This window comes from Passer montanus, unplaced genomic scaffold (genome assembly GCF_014805655.1).
Source record: "Passer montanus isolate IOZ18808 unplaced genomic scaffold, ASM1480565v1 scaffold6, whole genome shotgun sequence".
Taxonomy (NCBI): Eukaryota; Metazoa; Chordata; class Aves; order Passeriformes; family Passeridae; genus Passer; species Passer montanus.
In genome coordinates this window covers 146,512-166,691 of record NW_024371037.1, presented here as the reverse complement: position 1 = coordinate 166,691, position 20,180 = coordinate 146,512, and the positions used below count along the sequence as shown (strand labels likewise).

Below are 20,180 nucleotides of genomic sequence, written 5' to 3'. Positions count from 1 at the left end.
ATTTTTAAGCAAATGATAACACTGTGCAGAATTAGATCAGATTAAATAAATGGTTTCCACTTTTAATTTTATACTTTAAAGTGGAAATGTAAATGTAAGAACACATTTCATGATGGTAGTCTAAGCATTTTGTTATCCTTTGACATTTCTTTGACTTCAGTGTTTTCTCTGTTCCTCTTCCTTGTGAGGTCATGAGTGGCTGTTTCACTCCACACTACATCATTTAGAAATACCATGCAGCATTTTTTAATGTTGTGATTTGTGGTGGTGTCATGTAGTGAGTGGAATAATTGGGAAGATTTTTTAACTGCATGGTCTCCTGTCTTTTTTAAAATTTATTTTCCAACTCATTAATTATATGAGGATAAATAATAACAGCTATATCAAAGATGGGAAACTTGGAGTTGGCCTCTCTGTGGACTGGGTTCAAAAGAGTTGATAATAGTGGCACTGAATGGTGCTGTCACACAGATAAACAGAATCTCATTATGAGGTTGCAAAGGAGTAGACCATTGATTTTATCTTCTTCTGCCCATTAATGCAGCCTTTTTATCCAAAGTATGGGCAAAGTTATGCCCACCATGATTTTAATACCACAGATATGTGCACACCTTTCATGTGAAAGAAGTTGGTATATTTTCATTTCCATCTTTTAAAATCACCTGCAGTAACATTCTGTGCTTTTCACTTGGATTTTAACATTGTGTAACTGTATTAACATAGCAGGATCTTAAGAAAAACACAGCATTTGTGGAATAATGGAAGCAAAGAACATAGGAGCTGTTATATTGTGTTAATGGAATTCTCAAGACTTATACTAGTTTTCTTTTAATATACTATTTAATTTTATTGGACATTGTCTAACCACATTTTTCTGCTTCTTCTTTAGGCTGTGTCTGGTTTCCAGAGAATCTTGTCTGCATTAACTCTTGCAGTGTTTCCCACCCTTTATTTTTTTACATTTCTTTATTATACGGATCCAGGATCAGTATTTTTTACTCTTTTTTCCTATTTAATGTGCCTTTATGGTAACCATAAAACTTCTGCTCTCCTTGGATTTTGTGGCTTCATGTTTCGTCAGACAAATATTGTGTGGACAGTTTTTTGTGCTGGAAATGTTGTTGCAGAGAAGCTAAATGAAGCCTGGAAGATTGAGTTGCAGAAAAAGAAAGATGAAAAGATTTCTTCCAGGAAAGGATCATTTTCAGATTTGACCAGAATACTGCAGTTCCTTGTTGAATATCTCTTGTCACCCAAAAATTTAGTTACACTTATTGCTTTAACTTGGCCATACATCATATTAGTATCTCTCTTCTTTGTTTTTGTCTTCATCAATGGTGGAATAGTTGTTGGTGATAGAAGTAGCCATGAAGCCTGTTTGCACTTTCCTCAGCTGTTCTATTTCCTGTCCTTTACTGTTTTTTTTTCATTTCCTCATTTACTGACCCCTACTAAAATCAGGAAATTCCTTTTGTCTTTGCGAAAGCACCCTGTGCAGTATAGCTTAGTGACTGTCATCTCCTTATTCCTGATCTGGAGATTTACCTATGTCCATAAGTATTTACTAGCAGACAACAGACATTATACATTTTATGTCTGGAGAAAAGTGTTCCAAAGACATGAGCTTGTAAAATACCTGTTAGTTCCATTCTATATATTTGCTGGCTGGAGTTTTGCTGATACACTAAAATCAAAATCGATATTCTGGATCTTAATGTATTTTGTATGTTTATTAGCAGTCACAGTTCCTCAAAAATTGCTAGAATTTCGTTACTTTATTTTGCCATTCTTAATATATAGGCTCAATATTCCATTTCTATCTCTATATAGACAACTTCTGGAGCTGGCTTTTTATATCTTAGTAAATGCTGTAACTCTTTATCTTTTTCTAAATAGAACATTCCAATGGGAAAATAGTGATGAAGTACAGAGGTTTATGTGGTGACCTTTTTTTGATACTTTTATACCTGTAGGAAAACACAGTTCTGTTTCAGGACTGGACTCTGGAAGGAAACAGTATGTTTTGCATCATGTAAACACTATTTTCCCTAGCTGGAACTGGGAAGTAAGCTCTTTGCTTATATTGTTGCAACCAAATGCAAGATCTGTTATAATGTGAAGATACTCCATATATTGAATTTATGAAAATTTTAAAATTCAGTATGAGGGGAAATGTGAGAATAACTTTCTGTAATTAATGTAAAATCAGGGAGATGTTTACTTTCATTTTTCATGATACTAAAATATAACATGCCTTTATAAACTTAAAATAGTTTATAAGTATTTTTCAGAGGTTTCTCTTTTACAAAAGAAGGATTTCAGTCTGTTCAAGCTTTTTGTTTATTTATCTGTCTGCATATTTGTTCCTTAAATCAGGCCATTTCCTTCTAGATTTACTAGTGGTCAAAGTATCTAACCACTATTAAAGTACAGTGTTTTCAAAGCCTCCTACGTCTCACTGAATTTTCATTACTTTTTTGTCAGTAAAGGCTTACATTAGTTTTGTAAGCAGAATGGGCTCTTAAACCCCTAGAGAATTTTGAACATTTTATTTCAAACTGATATTCAGAAAACACAGTGGATGCTATGTGTGTGCACCTTCTTTGGAGGAGTAAGTGTTACTGTACAATAAAGCATAAATGGCAGTTGGTAATGTGACCCCTTAGGAAGGGAGCAGTTTACAGATGTCAGACTGCAACGTGCAGTGGATTGCAGCACTCTTAAATAATTGAGCTTTTATGTCCTGTGGTTCTGTGCTCTCAGGTTTGTGCTGAAATCGACTCTGAGTGCACTTCTGAGTTGCACTGAGTGTTTTAAAGATCTTTGATGTGTAATCTTCAAGAAGTACTAATGGCATTATTGAACTCTTCTTTTAAGTATTTTTCATGTTTAATGGAACTTGAGTGTATATTGTTTGACAAGGGTGAAATGCAATGTATGTACACATGTATGTATGTATATGTATTTAAAAGCATCTGGTGTGCACTATCATCAGAGTAAATGAAGGCTTTAATAGTTCCTGTAAGTAAATAACTTATATTAAGTCTCAAAAATATTTGATTGCTACAGTATGTGGCAGGGGAGAGTGATCTCCAAAACTTCAGGCACTGTGTAGCTTCTTTAAATTCATTATTGTAATGATAATGATACTTCAGCCAAATCTGTGCAAGCATAATATTATTGCCACTCAAGTCACTTGGAATTGGAACAGTTTATCAAGAGGTCAGTTCTGGAGCGTTACACACTCAGGTCAGTACTGTTACTGTTTTCTTTTACACCATGAAGATCCCTGTCCTGGCTCCAATTCCTTCCCTGCTCTAGCCTTGTGATGGGTGTGGTGAGCTCAGATTCTGATCAATGCCTCTGCAGCCCTGTTTCTCCTAAGGAAACCTCCAGCCACTCTCAGTGCGTGGGTGTGTTTGTATTGAATTGAGGATATTTGCCAGGTTGCTTTTTGCTTCTTGGCCTTTTGCCAGCCTGGTAATTTGTTGTCAGTGTGTACCACAGGGAAAGCCATTTTCAATCAGTCCCTATTTGCTGCTTCACATTGAAGGGACAAAAGAAACCTGAAATGGATTGCTTTTGAAGAATCCAGTGTGCTTCTGGCAGAGTCCAGGATGATGTGTTGTGATTGCAGTATCACAGATATGGGAGGGGAAGTCTTGTGTGCCTTCTGCTTCCAGTTTTGTTTTTGTATGCCATGCCAATAAAAAGATAAAGAGCATTTACCTGCTTAAGTACAATTTCATTTGTGCCCTGAAATACTGAGTTGGAATGGTAACATAGAAAGGCATGGTGCTCTGTCTAGTGTTCCAAGCTGTATCTTAGATCCAAGCTTTTTTTCTGGTTTTATGTAGGGGAGCAGGTGTTAATTCCCTTGAGAAAAAAAATTCCTTTGCAAAGATCATTGTGTAGTCAACAGGTGTTTTATCCAACATGTCTTTTTACTGGTTCAAATTCATGATCAACTTTGTTGAGAGACTGTTCATGCTTCCTATTTTTAACAGAAGTAGCAGCTGTGTTTCAAGTGAAAAGAACCAACTTAAATATGTACAATTTTAAAAACAATTTTACAGCTTTTTTTCGTTGTTGTGAAAAGTGAATGCAAAATGTCCACCAAAATTTAGAGCACAATACCTTTCTAATGAGCTCCACCCAGGAGACACTAGAAATGTTACACATAGATGTTTGTGACCTGTTGGGGCTGTTTAATCAGTACTATGAAATGGCATAATATTTTATAATGGAATTTGTCACTATATTTACAGGTTTCAGTTGAAAACAATGTTTAATATATTTTGCTCATTTGAAAGCAGGTTGAGTTGATAAAAGTTTAAATAAAGAGGGAAGTTGATGAATTACTAAAGTATGAAAGGAGAATGTATTTGTAGAATAAAGCTACAATTTCACTTTTGCCTATGAGGCTGAGGGTGTTTGCAGGTAATATTCAGTGTTAGCCAAGTCAGCCCAGAAATCACAGAGGCATTATATTGTATCAGAACTGGTCATAAAGAATGGTCTCCAAATTCCATTATTATTTCCTGTTTTAACAAATAGCAGTAACACTGTTGAAATCCATTGAAATACATAGTATTTTGCCCCTGAAATATTTCCATTGTAGTTGTTTTAAATTTGTTAGTTGTTTTCCTTAAAGACATGCAAAAAGGGCTGTATTTATTCTGCTTAATGTTGCCAAGGTCTTCTACAGTCAATAGAACTATAATTGCTTACTTTAAGTTAATTCTCAGCATGTGTCAGTGAAATTTCTTAGAACAGCTTTAAAATGTTAATTTCTTGTAAATTTTATTAGTTATCAATTTAGAATAAAATCATACTAATTCCTTGAAGTATTCAAGGTAAAACAAAAAATAGCATAGCTGACATTTCTATAATGGCTGCTTTGAAAAAAGGCTCAGTTTTAATTTTTCTTAGAAATAAGATGATTTTTCAGTAACTTGGAATAATAAAGATAGCTGAACAGTCACAAACAATTGAACCTTTTTTCCCCCCCTTTTAGTTAAAAATATGTTCTTATTCAGCAAGATAGGAAGTTTGATAATGCTTTATGCTGTGAATTGCATTTCCTGCAGTTTGTGAGCATTCTATATTTCATTCCTTATAACTTCCTTAACCACACATATTTATGTTCAAAATTAGCAAGAATTTTGTACCATAAGCAATGCTGAAATATTTTCTTCTGTTAATTTTCTAGAGGGTTGATAAATAAGATGGATGACTTCTATTAGAAAGTAAGGAAAAAGTATTGTATAGTGTCTGGGGGCAGCTGAATTTTGTCCTGCTAATGCAGTTCTGGTGTTTTTTGTTGTTCACAAGGTGGCAGTCCTGTGCTGTCTTGTTGAGGTGACCAAGTGCTGCGTGCAGTGCTGCTTGAAATCATTATGTTCCAGCAACACTGATAGTTAGAAAACTTCAAGTTCTCTCATGGCTAACTGATTTAGCCATAATGCCCTTGTTAATTTTAAATACATACAGTATGTTAAGTTTTACTCGAACAAGTTTTGTTCGTCTTTAAAGTGTCTTTCCTGCATTTTTTTTCTGTTTGTGAAATTTTCATGTCTGCTCTGTGAGAACAAAATGAAACTTGAAAACCTGCTGTTGTAAAGATGTTGTTTCTAGCAGATTAGCAGATTTCCTTTGGGTGTTTTATTATTAAATTTCACAGTATTCTTACTTTCTTTGCATATTCCTTCTATTTGTTTCTGTCTAAGGAGAAAAAAGCCCTGAAGGACAAATTGAGAAAAGCAGAATAATTATGCTTTTGCTGACCTGTGGTGATTTTCTGAAATATACACTCTTTTTTGAGTGATGCACCTACAAACTATAAATGCTCAAGTGTCTGTTGGCCCTATAGTAGTTGATATACCATCTTTTAAATACATTATCTAGTTTTCCTATAATGAAAAATTGTAAAGTCCAGTCCATGAAAATGCTTCTAATTATCTTAAACTTCATCTATATTCAGCATCCTAATTTTTTTGCCCTGAAAAACTTTGCACTCCTTGCTTGTCCCTTGTTAGATAAGACATGCATTTTATCTTCAATTCAGTGACATTTTTCTGTCACCTGAGGCATGTTTTATAGAAAAACATCCTTCTCAAAAGTATGCTTTAGATAGATGCACATAATTGGTTTTGCTAACAAACATCCTTTTGCAAACAAAAAGGATCTGTATGAGACAGAAATGCTAATCTACCTAGCCATGTGTAGCTAAAATGCCCTTAATTTGCCAGTTTTTCTGCTTGATCTCAGAATATGCTCAGGACCTCACGCTGTTCCTTCAGCTTCACGGGTAGCTGGGATATGAGGAGCAGGAAGCAAGAGGAAAAATTTCTGCAGATCATTTTCTTGGGAGTGCTGCCGTAGCTGGGAGTGTGCAGGGCTGCCAGAGCAGGAGTGAGTGGATGCTTCTGGGGCTTAGAGGGCACCACTGAATTTAACAGAGCGCTGGGGCTGGCTGAAGTATGTGGTGATATGTATGCCATACATGAGTGGGAATGTCTTCTCCAGCTGCAAGGAGAATCTGATTGTTGCTAGAGCTGGCTGGATCTCTGGGAGATTGATCCTGCTGAAATCTGGCAGGGAACTGGTTTGTTGGAAGATGTAGCATTTCAGTGTGCATCTGTAAATAAAAAACTGTTCTTGCTGTGTTCAGGAAATGGGAGCTTACTTGAACCACAGCTGTGGTTCAAGTTGCTTTCATTTTTATGGAATCATAGAATCATTAAGGTTGGACAAGACTCATAAGACCATTGAGTCCAGCTGTCAACCCACTACCTCTTTTTCACCACTAAACCATATCCCCACCTGCCACATTCATGACCTTTTGAACTCTTGGAGGGATGGTGATTCCACCACTTCCCTGGACAGCCTGTTTCAAAGCCTGATTGCCTTTTCCATTAATAATTTTTTTCTAATATCCAATCTAAACTTAACTTCATCTGGTTCTCTCACTTGTTACATAGGAGAAGAAACCAACCCTGACCTCACTATTACCTTGGTTCAGAGACCACTTTCAGACACCCACTTCAGACTATAAGTTTAATATACATAAATCACATTTTCATGCATTTTCCTGTGATTCCCATTTGATTACCATTGAATCTCAAGAAAGCATTGGCTGGCTGATTTTCACGTTGTCATTTGCCCAGATATTTTAGTGGGTTTATGATGTACTTTGTACGTGATTAACGTAAGAGATTTGATAATCTGGATGCCTTGGCAAGAACAAACAGAACTTTGAAGATTATGGAAGGATTGGATCAGACTGGTGTCAGGCAAGAAGATTGAATCAACTTCTACAAGCAAGAGATGTTGCAAAATGTATAAGTTTGTTTATGTGATGACTAAGCCAATCATTGTAGTAAAAAATTGCTAGCCTTCCTAGACTAGTATATAAGTATATGTAGTCCACAGTAAAATGGGATTCTGACCACCACCCACTCAGTGTTCCCATCTCTCTCTCCATTGCTGATAGGTTTATAATACAAAACTGATGTGTCTCTAAAAAGTAAATGTTTTTAAAGCAATGTTTCCCATGTGCTCTATATCCTGATTTTAGGATATAGAGCACATGTAAATTAATATCCCATGCATTTAATTCAAATTGGCTTGAGCTCCTATTAATAACAGCAGTGTATGCCTTTTCAAAAATCTAATTGCAAGAGTTCATGTCCTTAGCTACATTGTCATCTTCTGTAACGAAATTACATTTTGATGTTTTCATATCAACCCTCCTAAAAGTATTGTCATAGAAATAATCTTGCAAAAATATAGTGAAAAAGGAATGGTGATTATCACTGGCAGGAGTCTAATTTTAGGGCAATACTTCAGACCTGCAAGTTTAGTACATGTAAATCATGCTGCATTTTCCTGTGTTCCCATCAAATCTCAGAGCATTGCCTGGCTGAACTGAAATTTAAATGACAAGTTTCAAAAGAACAAAGGAAACACAGTTGGGAACATCACCACTTCCAGAGTAGCACTTCACCCTCGGGGTCGGTGCTGATCAAATGCCAGCACATTGTTGGTGTGTGGGAGGAAGCACAGTATAACCCTAGTCCTGGTGAAGGGCAGAGAGGCTGCATGTGGGATTCCTTCCTTACTAGCTGCTCTGTGCATTCCCGAGCTGCTACAGCACTACATACTCATTGCCAATAGCATTATTTTATCTTAGAGGCAGTTGTGAAGGTGAGAATTCATCTGCCACGCATCTCATTGAAGCCACCTTCTGGTGTGAGCTGCTTGCTAGTGCTAGGTAGGGCACTCCTGAGTGGGGAAGCCTTGTATCCAAGGCTTCAGGCCAGAATGACCAGTGTTTGAGCTGATTTTCCTGGCAGCCACTCTGCTAGCTAAATTTGAAAAATTTCGGCCCAATCCAATGTGTTGCTAACTTGCTTTAAAATCTCAAGAAGCCTTGTGGAATTACCTTCTCTCTTCAGGTCCAGCCCCTGGAGAAAGAAACAGAAACACGTCAAAGAAAAATTAATTTATTTGCTGTTTATAGTAAAGAGTTGCATGTATCCTTGCTAAAACTATATCAGTGCACCTTTGCTTCAATAACAATGAGTTTTGTTCTCTTTATTATTACTAGAATGGAATTTTAGGCCCTCTTTTCTGAAACAAGGAAGAATAGTTTGCTTAAAACAAAAAATAAATTGGGTATCTGGCAGTTTTCTTAAGAATTAAGAAAATATATTTGAGATTCTGGAAACAGCTGTTGTCTGAGAGAAGCTTTAAGTTTGCCTTCAAGATAAATACTAGTAATTTCACTTCTCCCTACTATACTGCTTATAAAATATATATTGCTTAAATTCTGTGAGGGTGGAAGAGGGGTGTAGCATTACAATGGCCTTGGCTGGCTGTTTGCCTGACAGGGGGCCACAAAACTTTATCTAAGAACTCCTACCAAGGAGGAAGTTACTTTCCACATTATGTAAGTGAATCCTGTGAAGTTTAATATTTTGAAGCTGAAACGGAGCTCATCTTTTGAAAACACACTCTATTTAAAGCAGTCAATTAGTGATGAATTTGCTGTTTCATTAGACAAGCTTTTGCAGAGATTAATTACTTCTACTCTTAGGAACCTTTTCTCTCTAGTTGTGGTCCTCTTGCTACATCTGTGCAAAGACAATTCTCCCCATTTTCCTCCTCCACTTGTGCAGATACATACAATTAATGTGTTGTGTGCAGCTCACAGCACAACAGCTTCTTAACCTACTGACCTACAGAGATACGAGGATGTGGCATCCCAGATTGGTTTTCCCTAGCTTTATTTTCAGCACATAAAGAGGTAATGATGAATATAATTGAAGATTTCACAAAACTTTTTCTATAAGGAAGAAGTATCATCTACCTAGACCTGTGCCCCCTGCTCTATTTATCTGAAACAAAGTCTGTGGCACCTTGAATGCATGAATACTCTTACTGTGAGGAGCATGCTGGCTACCTTGTATGTGAAGCATCGATTTTTTGACTTCTAAAGTCAAGCTAATGGAAAAATCAGTCCAAAATAAACATATTAGCAATTCCCACAACAACTGCTTTCATCTTTATTAGTGAAGTGGCTGGAGATATACACAACATTTTGCTTGCTTCTCCTTGATTATTACTATGTTAATAGTAGTGAGGGCATGTGAAGTTTCAGTTTGGCTGAGCAGTTTATGATTTGGCTGTTTCCTGTAGAGCTCCTTGAAGTTAAATGCTTGTGGAGGCAAATTGAATTGATTGGTTACTGTCTTGACCTCTAAAGCCAGGGCTAATTCAAGTAGCTTGCTGTTGTATTGAGAGGTTGGCTGTGTTTGTCTTGAGACACAGTTTCTTTGTGGGGTTCAAACACAGGAATTTTCTTTTCTGTAGAATTACAAATAAATGTATTCAGATTATGAGAATTCTGTAAGGAAGCCTGCTTTTCTTATACTGAATAAACCAAATTTCATTTGGCCTGGTGGGACTCTATGTACTCTCTAATACATGGAATCACTCTGCCTGAGGGTTAGAGGACTTTAGGCATTGTTTTAAACAGCTATCAGATCAGCTAATTTTGCAGGAAGCCTTTGATTTTGAATTAAAAGCTCACCACTACCATCAATTGGTGGGCTCATTCCTCTTGCGCTTTCAAATCCTGGCATTATAATTAAAACTTTGTGAATAAAGTGTCATTCTGGAAAACAATTGTCCATCCTACTAGCAATTAAGTCTTCTATAAACCTTAACATGCAATTACAGCAAAGATCAGTTAAAGTAAGACATTTGTGACTGAATCTGAATCAAAGATATCACCTGCAAAGATTCTACCTTGTTATTTAAGTCACACACAATAGAGTACATGATGCTCTGGAACTTTCTTGCCCATCAGTTTGTCAGAGAATAAGCAAGTAAAAAAAGCCTTTCAAGTCAATCCTAATGTCTAACTAACTGAGAGTCTGCAGTTACTTGGCAAAAACTAGCCTGTCAAAATCCGATTCTAGTCTCCTCCAGGGGTTTTGCTGTGATGGATCTCATGATGAATGTTCTTCAGCCCTTTTTGTGTTTTCTTTCGCAATGCAAGATCCTCTTCCCTCGAAGTGGCTTTATTGCCTCTTGGATGAGAAATTGGTTTGGAGGTCTGTTTTATTACATTAGAGTGTTTATGCATTAGCACGAGCAATACTTCGACCAAATGGATCTATACCCTGCAGTCAAAATGCAAACAACAGTGTGTATTGACAGAATATATTCAATACTTTTTTTTTTCATTAAATCTAGCATAAAGTAGATGGGATAATTTGGTATCAGATTTAATCTTTCATGTTACTCTGCAAGTGTATAGATATTGACAATTTGTTTGGTCCTTTGAACATACACTTCCAAGGCAGAGTTCAAGAAGGTAATTACAATCCAACTCTCTTTTCCATTACCTACACACTAATTTAATTGAAATTGTAGTAAGTACAACTTCATGAGATGGATCTATTTTCATTTCAATACTGCTTTCTCTGAGAACACTAGAGGATATAAATCAACAGGAACTACACACTAAAGAAATAATAATGCCTTCTGGAACTCTTCAGCTGCGTGTGCTCAATCTACAGCCTGAAAGAACATGCATAAAGACCTTACAGAATTTTGGATTTGTATATTCACTAGAATGTATAATGGTAAAAATAAAATAAAACTCAGGGCAAAGTGACTACTTTATTTTCTTTTTATTTTTTTTTCTTTTTTTCTTTTTTTTTTTTTAAGACTACTGTTTGATATTTACAACAATGGAACAATACAAGGAAATGCAAAGCTGGAAAGATTTCTTTTCACAGATTTTCTGTTGTTGGCTCATATAAGGTAGAAAACAGCTGTGCACCAAATCTGAAAAGGTGGATCTACTTGTTCATGTGCTCATCTGCATTTTTATCATTCTAAATACCTTTTTTAATCTGATATTTTCCTTTGAACCTTCACTAGGACTTCTGTATTTTGATAACAAATAAAAGGAAAAACTGTAGGGTATTCCTGGTAAGTTGCATGGAGAAAAAAGATAAAACTGAAAAAAAAAAGACTGGATATGGAATTCAATGCCATGGTTTAGTTGAGGTGTTGGGGTATGGGTTGGACTCAATGATCTTTACGGTCTCTTCCAACCCAGAGATTCTGTGAATTCTGTGAAGTAATGCTGTGTGCACTTGCAGGAAGCTTAGGCTGGGAATAAATTCCACAGTAAAGACCCTAAGCCTCCACTTTAATCCCTTCCTAGGGTGAGTGATCCCGTTCCTTCCACCATAGACTATCTCTTTTTGCTTGGCTGTTCTTCCTTTTGTGCCAACCTCTCTTCTCCATGTAAGCATGTGTTATAGACTGTCCACAGTTGTAGCTGGCTTTGTCCCAGCCATCCTGGCATGCTGAGACTGTTTCTTTATCTCATTCCTGCTGGTGAAATACAAAACTCAGTGTTCATTTGGGCAAGGATTTCAATTGATGTAAATGTAGGCTGTACTTATCATCCGTTTCATTGGGATGGCATCAAAAAGACTGGCCTGGCAAAAGGGGTGTGTGATCATCCTACCCTGGCTGTCAGAAGCAAAATTTGCAGTGTGGGAGTTCTGCTTGTCTTGGTTTTCCTAGTAGGGCCTCTTCAGATGATTGATCTTTTTCAGCTGGGGTGAGCTGGCAGCCCCTTTGCCTTGTCCTGAGATAATGTAACAAAGCTCTGAGCTCAGCAGACTGTGTTGTGCCACCTTCAAGGAGCGCTAAAGACAGCCATAAAATTGCACGTCAGTTGTTAGCCCAGCCTGGCCTCCTCCTCTGAGATGTTGCAGCATCAGCATTTGCTCAGCCTGGGAATGGATGGCTCTTCAGCAACCCACAGGCCAAGGTTGTTCTTTTATGTTTTGGCTCTTATTTGCTCTAATATAAATTGTGTCCCTAATTCACCCGTGGAAAATGTTTTGAAAGGCACAAATGCAGACCTGCACTTCAGTCTTCTGATTCAGGCTTCACAAGTCCTAAGATTTAGAAACAAGGGAAGAAACAATTTCTGTCATATTTTCTTAATTTCTTGTACTAAGAGTACATTAAATGTAGTTTTTTTAGAACTGAAATGAATATGGAAATCTGTTCACCTTATAACATTCTTGCTTTTTTCTGTACTTTTTGTCATGTGGTTCCCACAGAAGGTAGTGGTGAGTGGATGAGATAATGCATGAAAGAATATTTTTTTACCAGACATGTTACTACAGAATAGAATACACTTTTTACTGTTTTCCATGTACATGAGTCTCTCTTACAGACTGAAAGTCCTTACATTGGTTTCTGCTGGTGGCCCATTAGAGCTTATGTCCTTCAAAAAGCTTGAGTACAGCTGCTGATAGTGGTCAAGTGGCACTTGTGAATGGCTTTTTCTTTAATTTCCAGTCACTTTCTTCTTTTTGCATTTTGTCTTTGATATGTGACAAACTAGTGTCATTGGCTTTCCTCTTAGTGGATAAGGACATTTTTCTGATTTTTTGTGTTGCCTTTATTTTCTCCCTGCATCTCATGGCTTTTTAGAAAGCTTTTTTATAAGCAGACAATGAGTTATTTACATAGAACCAGTCTTGTCCTCTTGTTCTATACTTTATTTATTTTTTAATACTTAAAAATTGCTGTGGATAAAGGTATTTTCAATGCACGTAACCCAATGAAAAATTACAATCAGTGTTTATTGAAGGAAATGTATTGGATAGTGTCCTTTCTTTGTAGCTATTTGAGAAAATACAAGTCCTCATGGAAAGAAAAGCATTAGACTCAAGGTTAATTTTTTATCATTAATTAAAAAGAGATTTTACTTTAAAATAAAGATGTAAAAATTAACCTTTACATTTTGTCTTCAGTCATAAAGCACAGATTGGATTCATTCCCCTCTTGAACGAGAGTCAATATTCTCAAATTCCTACTGCTCCTATTAAACCTTTCCTTTATAGTTCAAATTAAATAAATCATTTGCAAATAAAGCATAAATAAAAAAATATTTTCCGGAAAAAGAACAACACAAAGTGAGTGGATGAAGAAAAGCCTGAGTACTTATTTATCAACTTATTTATCAACTCAACAATGAGTGTATTTATCAACATTCCGGAAAAAGAAGAACACAAAGTGAGTGGATGAAGAAAAGCCTGAGTACTGTGTATTTATCAACGGCAATCTCTCAGTTTCCAGATTTCTAGTAAGATGGCTTCTTCCTTCTGTCTGAAGAGCTCCTTCCCAGGAGTGAGCGGTGGTGCCAGGATGGGAGAGAGAATTCAGACAACCATCGCAATGCTTTCTGTATTTCTTGAAGAGCTGAGCTCCCACCAGCCTTTGCTTTTCTGGCAATGTGCCCAATTTGCTCCTTTTCCTTCATGGAAACTTAAAATAATTACTGACAGTTTTAAACCTGAGAGCAGGTAGGTGACCTACGGATGAAAGCCACAGTGCTGAGAGCTCCTGATTCAAACAGTGACGTTTTCTGTTGTCCACCTCACCTATTACTGTACAATATGGATAACAAGGAAAAAGCTGAGACCTTGGCACTGACTCTGTCATTTCAATTTTTCAGTTCATTGCAAATAGGGTTGTGTTGCAAATAGGGTTGTGTTGCACTTAAATAGCCAGGATTTCTTGAGTGTCTTACTATTGGAAACTTACTGAATTTGATTTATAGCATTTCTATAACACAAAACATTCCTGTCTCAAAAAGTAATAATCCTCTGTCCAAATGAAAATAAAATGCTGGTATGCTTGAAATTAGGTATTGCCTAAGTAGAACATTCTGAAAGTTGTTCCTTTATGAAGCTGTTGCTTGTTTCTTTTTTTTCCCTTTCTTTGAAAGTATGAGATTTTCATTAGAAAATTACAAGTGGCACATGTTGTAGTTAGTCATATCTACACTATGAGTATCTGTGCTAACCATAAACATGACCCAAGGCATATTAGTCAGCCATAAAGAATCACTTGTCATATAAAGCCTGTCTACAGGAGGACAGAAGATGCTTACTGGAATTCAGTGAGTGTCAGGGGTGGTCCCTGCTGCCACTGCCACTGCTCCTCCAAAGGCATGTTAATTAAACAAGATGCAAAGAAAATAAATCTGTCATGTTCTTGTGGTCAGAATCCAGAGAGATGTAACAGATGATGACTTCAATGGTTTCCAAAAGCTTTGGTTTGTTTTTGTTTTTAAAGAAATTGTTCAATAGACACCGGGTTCATTGAAATGAAACTGAAAGGGTATTTTAACTTTCTCCTTGTGTTTAGTTCCTCCTTTGATACTGCAGAAGCCCAGAAGATAATGGGCTGGTGTGCATGTCTCAAATGCCCGTAGCTGGTTGTGTGCTTATACTAGAAGATAAAGAACTAACTTATAATAGTTTCCATGGCAAGTGTGTGATTTAATAATAAAACTCTGTACGTTTTTGCAGATCCTCTGACTTTTTTGTGGTTTTTTTTTTTTTTCACATGAGCATCTATGAATCTCAGGAGCTCCCTTCTCCTTAAGGATGGGATGTCACAGGATATTAGACATACCACTGTATCAGGAGCTGTTCCAAGTATATCCGTCTCTCACAAATAAATGACTATGCAGCTCAGGGAAAAAGAGCTTTCTGATCCTGTTGGATTTAAAAAAAAAAAAAAGTATACTCTTACACAAACTTTGGTTACTAGCATCATTCAGATTTTGATCCACCTGACCAGGACAAAATATTGTAATTGAAGCTGATGGTGACATAGTGATCAACAAAGTCCTACAGCTTCACTGTTAGTATGATGCCCATCCATTGGAATCACTTTGCTGAAGACTCACCTGTAAGGACTCAAAGGAAGTTGCTGTATCAGGCTCAAACCATATCTAATTCTAATTTATGTATTTTATTGCAAGTTCTTGTGTTGACCCTTAAATCTAGTACCAATCATAGTAAAAACACAATGTGCTGTAATTGAAAAATAATTGTATTTTCATTTTTATTTGTCTTTCAAAACTCTTAATTTCTCTTGCTTGTAATGTATGCCAAAACATTGCAAAATATCCTTTTTCTTCAGAGCACAGCTTACCCAAAATAATAAGGAATTTTTCAATGGCATCAGAATCCCAGAGGATGACTTAAAAATTATATTCCTAATATAAAATAGCAAATACTTGCAAGAAATATGGATTCACATATAAATGCTGCCTAGTAACTGGGAGTCTATATATACATATTAAATAACCTAACAGAGTTAGAAGATTGCAAAGTTATCAATGACTCTGGTGTCTGCAAATTGATTCACTATTTTAGTAACAAAGCCTGTAATTCTCTCTGGGGGAAGAGAGACAGTCTTTGTGTGGGAGATTAGTATTACATTAAGTAGTACCTTGGATCTTCTATTTTAATCATCCATAGAACAATGGAAGAAGTGCCCTTTCCATTTGCAGTGTTGTATTGTGTCACCATATCTACAAGACTTAAAAACCACATTCCCAGAGCTCCTTTTAAAAGCATGAAGTGAAGGGAAATACCATGTTTGATGAAAATCCGTGATTAAGGCTGGGAGTTTATCTGGGAGAGCTGATTTTTTTATCTCTGTTTTCTCACCTTTGCAATAAGGATGAAGAGAAGAGTTTGCTTTTCATTTTGGTGCTCTTGCTAGTGAGCGTTACCTGCTGAGCAGCCCGATTCCCCCTCGGTGCGGGATGTGCAGCCCACAGCTCCTCACAGGGGGCTCCTGGCTGGCATGGGGGAGGCACTGTCCTCGCCTCGGGCCACATGAGCTCAAAGCCCCTCCTGGCCTTCATCCCAGTGTCCTGAGGACCCCTTGGCTTTGCTGCATGGGGTCAGGGGAGCGATGCAGGGCTTCCCTGGGGCAGGATTTCTGGGTGAAAGAAGCAGAGCAGAGAAGGAGTGTTTTTAAATTACTTCCCCATGCCAGCTTGTCTGTTTTCCATATGTCTGCCAAAACGAGCTTTAAGTAGCGTCAGACAGTTTATACAGACTGATGAAATAAGTCTGTGTTGGTGTTGGCACTGGAGCCACTTTGTTTCTAAAGGCTGTTCACTGAGATTGGAGCAACGCCGTGACCCCAGGCTGTGGCCTGAAACTGTGGTGGTAGAGAGTAAAGTGGGGTGGGAGGAACATCTCCCTGGGAAAATGAGTCAAGACCTTGTCTCAGTGTACAGCACCATTAGAGAGGTTTCATGTTCTCTGTCTTTAGTGTCCCAGGGAAGGAGATGGAAAGCTGGTCTTGGTGTGGTCTGACGTGGCCACTGGTGACAGGTGAGCCCTCTTCAGGGGCATTTGGGGCACTCAGGTCAGTGAGTGCATTTCTGGATTATTATAAAATCCGAATGTGGCATTTTACTGTGTTTGATGAAAAAGGGAAGAGGGATATCCCAGAGGTCAGCCTGAATTTGGGAATGACAGTATCTCTCTGCAAGCCTAAGAAGCCAGATCAGCTTTGGACAGGGACTTAGTTACCCATGTTTAAATGAACTCCAACAAATTCTGAATTTCTGAAGTGTGCTCAAATATACATGGGTTTTTTTCCGAAGACCACCTTCTGGGTCACTGTGAATATTTGGCTGTCTTTATTGTAGTGGTACTACATGTCCCCTCATTTCAATGCTCATGCAAATGCTCTGGAGAAGATCCCTACTACAAGTCTGGCTAAAAGCCACTCCTCCTGCTCTTGTTTGCTCTAGTTGAGCCTGTGGTTGCAAATCTAAAATAAGCATTCTGAAACCAGCTTTTCTTTGATCTGTAGTGAAGCACATCTCTTCCAGTTAGAGTCAAAGGCTGCATGTCAACTTGTAAAATATGAACAAATTGAAGGGTGGCATCAGATTTCCAAGCAGTATGGGTAAGGAAGACTGAATATACCAACAGGCCATTTGCTGTTATTCTAGTGAAGGTCTTTTATTACAAAGACCAGAAGAACTTATTTCTGCTGATGTTGGTACTTGGTGATGTTTATTTGCAAGCAGCAGCAGCAGCAGGGTTGTAAAGCCATCTGTTTACAAATCACAGTTTTTAACATGGGCTTAATCACGCATCTCAAGAATGCAGTAACAAACTATTTACATCTCTGTGTCTGACAGAAATATGTGCTCCTTTCACTCCCTCACATTCCCTCCCTACTTGCTCAGAATCTCCTGTTCTACCAGAGCCTGTTCTACTGAAAATGCTCTAAAGCAGATCACTTAGCCTTTTACTTGGGGACTCAAAGCAGGATATTTGCTCTTAAAAGGATATCATTTGTCACTGGCAGCTGTCGGGTTTACCAGATCCTTTTAAGACATGGTTTCTGAGCTGACTCCGGTATTCTGGCACTGCAGAAGGTCTTGCAAAGCACATGACTACAGTGCCCGTGTTTCACCCTGCTCATTTAGCACTTTCAAAACCTGTGTGTGCTGCATTTTGCATGTTTCCCTGCCTAGCTGCACTTGGTGCATATTTGTACAAATATTGGGCTGCCTCTGGGTGTACAAAACAGGACGAGAGTCACAACAATTTCTGTGTTCTGATCCCTATGGTGAATTTTCTCCCAAAGAGCCACAGGTGTTTGTGCCACTTGGGGCTCTCAGTGACAATGGGAGTAGCTACTGGCTTCCCATCCCACACTCCACTAGTTCCAAGATTTTCTGAAGTTTTTTTTCACAAGTACTTTTTAGATTAGCCGTGGGTGTCTAACACTACAAGCACATTTCTGTGTAAGTAAAGGACTCCTTTTAGCATGTCTGTAGACAATACAAAGATTTCATGGACTTTACACTCTGTGCCTTGTGCTGAAACATATTCAAAAACTGTCTATGCTATCTGACCACAAATTCTTAAAATTATGTTTGGATTTACTTCTGAAACATGCAACAATGTGGAATAATTTAACTGGATTTGACCCACTAGCCTTAAAGTGCCACTTGCATGGACTGACAATCAGCATTTTGATATAGGTCCTTCACTTTTATTAGTTTCCCTCCTTTCCTTTTTATTGCCCTCAATTTCCTTCTCTTCTACCTGAACTCTGAAGGAATCTTTTGTTGAAATAGGTAGTGACCAGGTGACCAGGAATATGAGTCTTAGCACTCAGATGGAGATGTCTAGTCCAAGGGCACACTAGTCCAACTGCCTCTAAAACCTGACTTAGATCTCTTGATATTAGTAATAATAGAGTTAATTAGTAATAATAGAGTTTAATCACACTGGTATCTCATAACTCCTCCATTTTAATTATTTTATGTTAACAGTATTAGTATTATACAGCTCCTTTACCAGAGCTATCACACCTTTGAATATGTGAAACTTCTCTGCAATCTAATGAAAAACAAGTTTAAAATCTCAAGAATCATCATTCTCTGAGAAAATGAAATATTTTGTCAGAAATTTTGTCCATCAGCCCAGATCATGACAAGCGACTTCAAAGCTCCTGTTTCTGTTGATATTAACAATTTGTGAGTACAGTGATTTGTGCAACATTTGTTGTATGATGGCACTGGATCACCAGTCTGGCTGACTGGGTGAGCAGTGACCTTGGCTTGGAGGGAAAATGCACGAGTGCTTTCACAGGCACAAGACAGAATGGAATTCAATGGAATTCAGTCAAACAACTCAGGAAAAAAAAAAAAAAAGAGCAACGAAAAACTGCAGATGGAATGAAGCATAATGCAAAAAGGAATTTCTGAGGTCACCCAGTCTAGCAAGTATTACTCATTTGTGACAGAATCCATGTAGAAGCCGAGGAGGTGAAAGGGCCAGAAAATATGTACTGTATGTGTCAATGTTTGCACCATTCAGTGTTGTTCCACTACAACAGACACTGTAATGGGCTGTATTATTTATGTCCTCCATAGCCCTGCTCCCAGCAAAACAAATGCTATCTTTGAGTAATCAGAATATTTATACTGTAGGTCCTCAGTAAGGATGGATAAAGAAGTTTAATGCTTTAAAGAATATTTGAACTTTTCATAATTTCTTTAAACAGTTTAAAATAAAAATAATTGTTTTCTTATGCCTCAGACCATTAGCTGGGTTTTTTAAAAGAAAAATATATCTTTTAGATTAATTCATTTCCCATTGGACACAATGAGGGAAATGTCACCGAGAAAAATATCTTAATTAAATCAGCGATTTCATTGCATCAAGAATCTCCTGCTTTCTCTGCCGTTTATTAAGGTTATTAATTTTTCATTTTCAGGCCTTGGTTTCTCCCAGAGTCATTGTCAATGACTTGAGAAAGTATTTTGTGACAGAAGAACTAGCCTGCCTAGGCTCTCTGGTCTCCTCTCAGAGGCCACAGAAGCAATGTGGGGCTTTCAAGTCTTATTGTTTTTACAGGCAGGAAATAGGTGAGGATTAATAATGCACCATTATGCACCTCTGAGAGGCAACAGGCAAAAAAACCTTCCTAAAAGGGGACTAACAAGAAAAGAAAAAAGACAAACAGCTTACAGGGATGGATAAAGCCTGGGAACCTCTTTCTGTGAGCAGACACACTTCCAGCTCAGATGTTACAAAGGACTCTCTAGTTTGAACTATCAGAGAAATGGATCAAACAGCACAGTCAGAAAGAAGAAAAAGCACAGCACAAGATGAGATTTAGGCAAGAACAGAATAGTGATGATGCATCAATGAAATGTAGTAATTTAAAAAGGGATTGCCTGGTGAAGGAAAAGAGAGATAACCAGGTAGCATCACTTCAAAGTCCTC

The 20,180-nt window shown here is 37.5% G+C and overlaps 1 protein-coding gene across 5 annotated transcripts in view; it reads left to right on the top strand.

Moving 5' to 3' along the window:
* The window catches only part of LOC120510659 (putative Dol-P-Glc:Glc(2)Man(9)GlcNAc(2)-PP-Dol alpha-1,2-glucosyltransferase), a 47,860-nt gene that overhangs the window by 1,679 nt on the left and 26,001 nt on the right, over nt 1–20,180 (top strand). The window contains exon 3 of one of the 5 annotated variants that reach the window (XM_039726661.1): nt 13,687–14,925. The exons of 2 other annotated variants lie outside the window; for them this stretch is intronic. In XM_039726661.1, coding sequence (XP_039582595.1) covers nt 13,687–13,917 — 231 coding nt within the window. In that variant the 3' untranslated portion in view covers nt 13,918–14,925. Of the gene's footprint in view, nt 1–889; nt 13,562–13,679; nt 14,926–20,180 lie in introns of those variants that run through there. 2 more of the 5 variants (XM_039726662.1, XM_039726660.1) reach the window with 2 other exon arrangements.